Source organism: Pinus tabuliformis, chromosome J, assembly GCF_031772625.1.
Source record: "Pinus tabuliformis cultivar Carrire ecotype Pingquan chromosome J, CPIR1, whole genome shotgun sequence".
NCBI classification, from domain to species: domain Eukaryota; kingdom Viridiplantae; phylum Streptophyta; class Pinopsida; order Pinales; family Pinaceae; genus Pinus; species Pinus tabuliformis.
This window is the reverse complement of record NC_142295.1, coordinates 1,112,011,841-1,112,020,512: the sequence shown is the minus strand read 5'-3', so window position 1 is coordinate 1,112,020,512 and position 8,672 is coordinate 1,112,011,841. Positions and strand designations below refer to the sequence as shown.

General features: G+C 42.4%; 1 protein-coding gene across 1 annotated transcript; it reads left to right on the top strand.

Moving 5' to 3' along the window:
- The first annotated feature begins 2,780 nt into the window (after positions 1-2,780).
- LOC149230957 (uncharacterized) lies at positions 2,781-3,503 on the top strand. The gene has a single exon (XM_089381486.1). It carries the CDS (start codon positions 2,781-2,783, stop codon positions 3,501-3,503), a length of 723 nt encoding a protein of 240 aa, XP_089237612.1.
- The last annotated feature ends 5,169 nt before the right edge of the window (positions 3,504-8,672 follow it).

Below are 8,672 nucleotides of genomic sequence, written 5' to 3'. Positions count from 1 at the left end.
GATGGTTGACCATGGTCAAATTTATTCAACAATGTTAATACCTGGTAAACACTCTACATCCTCAGTCAACCTTGTCAACCATTTTGAACCATATTCTTCCACTTAATCCTTGTTTAACTATGGTAATCATTGTTAATCATGTTCAACTTAGGACAACCATGGCAATAATTGTCAATCATGGTCAGCGGAGGTCAACCATGGTAATCATTATCAATCATGTTCAACTAATTTCAATCATTGTTAGTCGTGTTCAACCGAGGTCAAACAATGGTCTTCCTTAACCAATAATGGTTAATCGTCTTCAACCATTATCATCCTCACCAACTGCAGTTAACCCTGTTAACCCTCTTCAACCATTAATGTAAAAAATTTTGTAGCATTAATATGACATTAGCATTAACATTAAGATAAGATTGCATGGTTGACCATGGTTAACCAAGGTCAACATTAATGTTAATTACTATAATCATGTCAAAATGGTAAACCATTGACAACAATGGTAAACCGAAGTCAAACTTAATATTTCGTCTTAATCCCTGCTTAACCATTGTAATCATCATCAGTGATGGTTAATTGAAGTGAGCCATGGTCCATCTTAACCAATAATGGTCAACCCTCTTCAACCATGGTCAACCATGTGAACCATACACAACCCCACCAACACACTTCAACCATTAATGCAACTAATATTGTAAAATTAATTTAACATTAACATTAATATTAATGTAACATGAAATCTTAGCAACCATGGTTGATAATGGTCAATCATGGTCAATATTAATGTAATAGTGTAACAATGTCAACTTTAATGTAACATTATTAGATTGATGTAACAATAATACATTTGATATATTAATGGGTGACCATGGTCAATCTTGTTCAACCATCTCCAATGTTGGTCAACTTCATCAACCATGATCAACCCCATCAATCCTCTTCAATATCAATCAACCTAATAAGCCATGATCAACCTCATCAATCTCCGTAAGCCATGGTCAATGATTCCACCCCACACACGTTGGCTATCAACTAGCACAACCACATTTACTAATGTGGTTAATATACGCTAATTGGTGACACTTTCCTCCTTTTATATGTCAATCGATGGCGATCAACATATAAAACATATATCAATTGCATTAGCAAAGTGATTGTGCTAGTTATATGAATAGTTGATAGGTTAGTCTATTTCGAAATATGACTTTCATAATTTTTACCTTCTTAGAAAATAAAGATGTATGAATGGCAAAGAATATTTATTTCATATACACAGATCAATAGTTTCTAAACAATTTTTCCATTTCAAAACCTATGTGATGATGATTCATAAATTCAATAGCACATAAATACTTTCTTTTTGATGACTATGTGTTTAACAACCATTTAATTTTATGCTATTCTCTAAATATTTATTATACCTATAAAATAACCTATTTTGAAATAAGCCATCCAAAATATTCAATAGTTAAAAAATAAAAAAATTATATATGATATAAATTTAATAATGTAAAAATATTTCTTATCCTATACACAATTCAGAATTCAACCGATAAAATTAAAAGTTTCTAAACAATTCTTCAATTTCCTATCTTTGTTCTTGTACGCACATCATAAGTTATGATTCAATTTCTTACCATTGTTCTTGTACGGACATTATAAACTATGATTCAATTTCTTACCTTTGTTCTTGTAATCACATTATAAACTATGAGTGTCACTTGAGCTCCATTCCTATCATAGAACTACAAATTCTCAATCTTAAATTAACTTACCTATTTTCTAAGGTCACCCGTTAGAAATATTGTATGTGTAATCAAGTTAATTTTTTTGTCCGGAAAATTATGCAAAATTGGTGAAGTTTTTGATAAAATTTGGGAAAGATTTTTGTAAATTCAGACTAATTTAGTTTATAGTTGTCAAATTTCAAAATTTTTGAAGCTTAAAAGTTTTTTTTTATGGTATTAAATCTATTTCTACAATCAAAAACATTACTCAAACACTGTTACCACAAAATTTCTTATAATTATTTTGGCAAGATTCCAATCATTTTTAACATCTTGCAAGATTTCTTAAAACTATTTTGACCACATTCCAACCACTTTTATCCGTCCCGCCAATTCCTCCGCTTGATAGATGACCCCTATAAAATTGAATTTTTTACCCCGCTGCAGCATTTACTATGTTACCACGCTGCTACAATGTTAACACGCTATAGAGGCTACAACTCTTCTACAAGGCTACGACGCTTCTACAACCCTTGTACCACGCTGCTTCGAGGCTAACACAGTGCGGTTTCTATGAGGCTTCCAGGCTCCTTCATGACGTCCACGCTGGGGCACGATATAATTGAACGTTGTACAGCGAGTTTCGCCCAAATGCCATCGCTGGATGAGCTATAATTAACATCCGCCAGTCGGTCTTGAGGAAATGCTATCATCAGTTAGAGATATTGTATCTGTTAGAGAAATGATTGGCGACAGAACATCACAGACTGTTCTGGATGTTATGCCTATATCCGAACCACAGAATGATAATGGGGCACTTCCTGACATGAAAATTACTTTGTTTGCTCTTAGGCTTGTCATTCTGGACAAGTTAGCCAACTGCCTGGGCAAGTTGGCCTTCATTTGGGCTACCGACGTCCTCCTAGGAGGTTTTGCATCAAGTTTGGAAACGGTGGACTTCAGGTTTGTCACCATAATATTATTAACTGAAGGTGCTCGCATCTTCATCTGAAACCATGAGGTGCTTGCGTCAGTTTGTCTCTCTATTGGTTAGTAATGCTGCACTACGGCATAGATTCATGTGGCAATACCAATAATCCACAATCAGCTCTCAAAATGTTCTACGGTTTGTCTTTCGCCCAATCATTTCTCTTTCTGATCGAAAAGGCCTATTGGCAGTGGAGGATCGTTGCTTGTAACTTGCTTAAGGAGGTGAATGACAATTATGGCTTCGGCCAATCTGAGATCGTCACACTCCAAGGATTTCTCTTCATCACATATTCGAGGTGCCTTGATGGTAGCATTTTCGACAGTTTGAAGATGGGATTTCCGTCACACAGCGTGGGGCTGCTGCAGTCCAACAGTCAAGATGGACAGCTGAGGGGTTCTCCGGTAGTATCCGTGCTTATAAACAATAATCAGTTTTCGGAAGAAACTTTGAGGGTAATCGGAACCATGAGAGATGTGGTGGAGAGGTTGATCGAAATGTTGAATTTCAAGGGCTATCAGGAACGAGAGATTCAAAAATCAGCTGCAAAGATAATCTTCGAATTGATAAACAAAAATCGGAATTGTATTCGGGTGACCGCCATCGTTGGTACAATGGAATATATAACATCTTTACTCTTCTCTACGAAGGAATCAAGTCAGGAAGACTTTAACCTTGTTTCTGTGGGGCTAACCATACTGAAAAAGTCGGGAGAAGACCGCTCCAACCGCGCTAAAATTGGAAGCAGAGGGCTACTTCCTAAAATTATTAATTTTCACTCACAGACATAAAACACAATGCTTTGGAAATCGAGACAGCAGAGCTAGCTCTTGAGTTCGTGGAAAAGATAGCACATACTACCGGATTAGCGGGCAAGGACCTAAGGAAACGGAAAGGACTTGAGGAAACGTGTCACGCCCCTACATTGGTGGTAATCTTCCAACCGCACTATAGCGAGGTGCAGCACCACCGAACACTTTCTTTTCACTAATACTTATGTTCATGGACTACGCCTAACATTCATACTTAGTTTATTTTTCATTACCAAGTATTATATTTGTCCTTTATACAGATGAAAACCCATACATATTCATCATCAACATCATTATACAATAGAAATGCACAATAGTATAAAGGGAGGGGCAACTCCCTACAATATGAGTATGGCCAAATCAATATATATAATCTTCACTTTTATAAGTACAAGTTAAATCTTGGGAAACCCCAAATTTACATTTAGCCAAATTTCCAACTTTCAGCAAACTCAATTGCCCAGCTCGTCGGCGCCTTCGCACAGTCATCGCAAGACTCACCAACCCTTCGTTCACCTTGTCGCACGTCTTCACCCAGCTCGCTCTCCATTTGTTCAAAAAACGCCCAAATCGTGTTACCCCGCCTGACCTTCATTCGGTGGGCCGCACGCAGTACCGCCTATCCGATTCTCATTCACGACCTCCGGTTCCAACCTTTATTTCAGCGTGCACGCCGCACCCTCACCATGTCACGCATTCACACATCCACCCGCACATTTGCACGACTCACCAGAGTCGCCTTCACACGACTCACCCGAGTCTGCCCAAATGCCTTCACTCGAACTTCTTAACCCAAACAACTTCACCTGAGTTGCCACACGACTTCACCCGAGTCGCCACACGACTTCACCTGAGTCACCCAACCGGGTCACCCGATGACTTCACCTGAGTCTTCCCAAATGACCTCACCTGGTTTTCCCGAACAACTTCACCCGGGTCGCCCGATGACTTCACCCGAGTCCACCTGAATGACCTCACCCGGTTCACCCGAACGACCTCACCTGAGTTTTCTGCCCGACGACCTAACCCAAGTTTTCTGCGCGATTTTCTCACCTGAGTTCCTCACCTGAGTTTTCTGCACAAGTTTCTCACCCGATTTCTGCGCATCGTGCGGGCTCATCTACACACCGCAGAACTCCTTTGGTCGAACTTGTGTTGATCGAATGATGCATTTGCCTCCACAAACACACGATAATATATATGGGCAGGTGGTGGGTTATGTCACCCGGCCGACCTATGCCCAACGCCCAAGCTGACTCGTTCACAATGTGTTGTCTCACCCAGGAGGAGGGTCGGCCTTCCTAACTTGTGGGACTGCCCCCTCAACTCACCCAACATCTTATAAACTCGTCCTTGGCTCACTCACTTCGCATTTTTCACATGCTCCTTGCACGCACTTCACACGGTGAAGGTGACCCAGACCGTAGGCCCTTACATCCTCCCCCACTTGAAGTCATTGTCATCCTCGACAATATCTCATCCCAGCAACCATATGTCACCAAGATATCCATACCAAGGCATATACTCCATCGGTATGTCATACATCGGAAAATCATCTCAATCCATGATCATCAACCACCCTGTCACAATCTCCACATGCTACTCCCCATCATGGAACGCTGACCCCTCCATCTCAAGCTACATGCTTCCTCCAACATATTGTGTGGACCTCATCATGTATCGTCATCATGTGAACTGTTGCCATGATACTCCAACATGATGCTAACACATCTCTGTACACTATGCATCCCCATGTTTTTAACTAGTTGGGTAGCTAATCTAACCGTCACACTCAAACCATGAGAGTGAACATCCTCATGCCGTCATCAATCATTTCTATTGAACATCTCATCACATCATCAACTCGATCAAGAATCCATCTCCATATAAGTGTAAACCATGCTCAGGTCCATGAAGTAGTCTCCATCTCATCTGCAACATGTTGTCCATGATGTTTGGTGTCAATGTCTGCACGAAATCAGTCGTATCTATCCCAACATCATCATCCATATGTGTATCTCCTCAATGTGAAGAGATCATCTCATCAACCCCGACTCTCGATGTGCCACATCCAAGTCCATGAAGCAACCTCCATCACATTTGTAATGTACCATCCCTCAAGTCTGCCATAGAAACAAGTATACACCTATCTCATCTCCCATGTGCTGCCCATTTTTGTAGATCAATCAGCTCCCATGTGTCAAAATTGGTTAAGTCTTGGCTCAACCCATGCCCAAGTGTTGCCACCAAGGCATCATCATCATTGTAACTCCATCACTCCAAAGTGTTTCATATCGATCCTCCACATCAAGTCACTCTTCCAAGCCACACCCATACATGTACTCGAAAGTATGCACCCCATCTTGCATCAAAGTCTCTGACCTCAGCTCCTCAATGCATCAAATCCTCGAAGTCCACCATATATGAAGTCCCCAAAAGTCACAACCTCGTGTCATCATGAGCTCCATGTGTCATTTCCAACCAACATCTAGCAAACATACAAGTCTCGGCCTAAAGGTCTCTGCAAGATTCTTCCGCTCTCCATGTAGTAGGAATGCTCCATAGTCTACTCACAACTCCATCTAAGTCCATGACCTTGTTGTACAAGAGTGCACAACCTCTCCATCAGCTCATAAAAAAAACATCTTCATGTCACACCCACAAATCCACCTACGCAACATCTCTGCCTTGGCACTCCTCATTAGATGCCCATAAGTGACACCTCTACAAGTGCTCTTGCATAATGTCCTTGCATAGACTGCCAAGATCCATGTCTCCAACCTGATGTCCATGACTAGTTTGCCCATGTTGTCCAACCAAGTAGACCCATCACAATAATTGATCATCCCCATCCAAGTCTGCAATCTTCAGTCTAGTGAACACGGTCACCCAACCATATCATCATCACTTGAGTCTCTCCACCATGGCTCCCCCACTAAAGGTTCCCCCAAGACTTGCTCTTGGTCTCGGCCATGAGAAGTCCAAGCAAGTATCATCATACCCAAGTGTGTTCCCTCCTCAATCTGTCCATGAGTCATGCTGAGCACTTAGCCAATTCTCCATGTGGCTAAAGCATGACCCAATCCTCCACAACGATCATCATGTTCCTCCCTTGTCACGGGCCTTTGCACCTTCTACCATAAGGTCACAAATAACCCCAACAAGTCCTGCAATAGTCAACAATACTTGCTTCTCCATACAAGGTCTCATCATAGACATCCATGGTAAGATGTTCCCTTGCATCGGCACACTGACTTTGCCCTTCCCTGCATACGGTTCATCTACCAAATGATCAAGTGAAACAAAAGTATCAACAGTACTTACATCATTATCATGAGGCTCCTCCATGTGAGTATCCTTATCCATCCATGTCTGCAAGCTGCATGATCCTGGTCGAACTTGATCAATCTCAAGTTCATCCTCCATCATGGTCACATCTGCAACATCTTCAATCATCACGGCTTCCTCTTCCTTGTTAGCACAATCTGCAACTTCATCCTACTCCATTTTCCAACCAAGTTGAAGAAGTTCGTCTTCAACATTCTTTTCCAAGACTTCAAGTTTCTCTCGAATCCGGGGGTTCTCTTCTTTCATCCACTTCAACCTGTATAAGGTAAGCAAGAGCTTCCCTTCACATTCTTCCAAACCTGTCATGCATTGTCGTTTAGCTTGGCCTAAGCACTAAGTTTCACCTCTGCTAAACCTGTTTCACCATTCACCTGAATCACCCTGATATTCCACCTGTCACCTGCAAAGCTTGAACTTCCTTTCAAGTCTTCGGTCTTCGTAGAATCAACTCCTTTATTCAGCACACCAGCTCTGATACCACTTGTCAAGCCCCTACACTGGCAGTAATCTTCCAACCGCACTATAGCGAGGTGCAGCACCACCGAACACTTTCTTTTCACCAATACTTATGTTCATGGACTATGCCTAACATTCGTACTTAGTTTATTTTTCGTTACCAAGTATTATCTTTGTCCTTTATACAGATGAAAACCCATACATATTCATCATCAACAACATTATACAATAGAAATGCACAACAATATAAAGGGAGGGGAAACTCCCTGCAATATGAGCCTGCTCGAATCAATATATATATATAATCTTCACTTTTATAAGTACAAGTTAAATCTTGGGAAACCTCAAATTTACACTCAGCCAATTTTCCAACTTTCGGCAAACTTGGTTGCCCAGCTCGTTGGTGCCTCCGCATGGTCGGCGCACGACTCACCCACCCTTCGTTAACCTTGTCGCACGTCTTCACCCGACTCGCTCTCCATTTGTTCAGCAAATGCCCAAATCATGTTACCCCACCCGACCTTCGTTCGGTGGGCTGAACACAATGCCGCCTGTGCAACTCTCCTTCACAACCTTCGTTTTGGTGTGCACGACGCGCCCTCACCTGGTTACCTGCTCGCATGTCCACCCATGCCTTTGCACGACTCACCCAAGTTGCCTTCGCACGACTCATCCGAGTCCGCCCGAACGCCTTCACCCAAACTCGCTCACCTAAACGACTTCACCCGAGTCGCCACACGACTTCACCCGGGCGCCACATGACTTCACCTGGGTCACTCGAACAACTTCACCCGGGTCACCCGACAACTTCAACCGAGTCTGCACGAACGACCTCACTCGGTTCACCCGAATGACTTCACCCGGATCGCCCGAAAACTTCACTTGAGTCCGCCCGAACGACCTCACCTGAGTTTTCTGCCCAATGACCTCACCCGAGTTTTCTGCATGAGTTTCTCACCCAAGTTCCTCACCCAAGTTTTCTGCACGAGTTTCTCACCCAAGTCCTACCCGTCGTCCAGGCTCATCCGCACACCACAAAAATCCTTTGATTGAATGATGCCTTCGCCTCCAAAAACACACGCCAATATATACGAGCGGGTGGTGGGTTGTGTCACCCGGTCGACCTACACCCAACGCCCAAGCCAACTTGTTCACAATGTGTTGTCTCACCTAGGAGGAGGGTCGGCCCGCCCAACTTGTGGGACTACCCCTCAACTTGCCCAACATCTTATAAACTCGTCCTTGGCTCACTCACTTCGCATTTTTCACATGCTCCTCGCACGCATGTCAAAACGTCAAATAAGTAGTATATGCCATTTCTGATAACAAATTCTATTTCAAAAG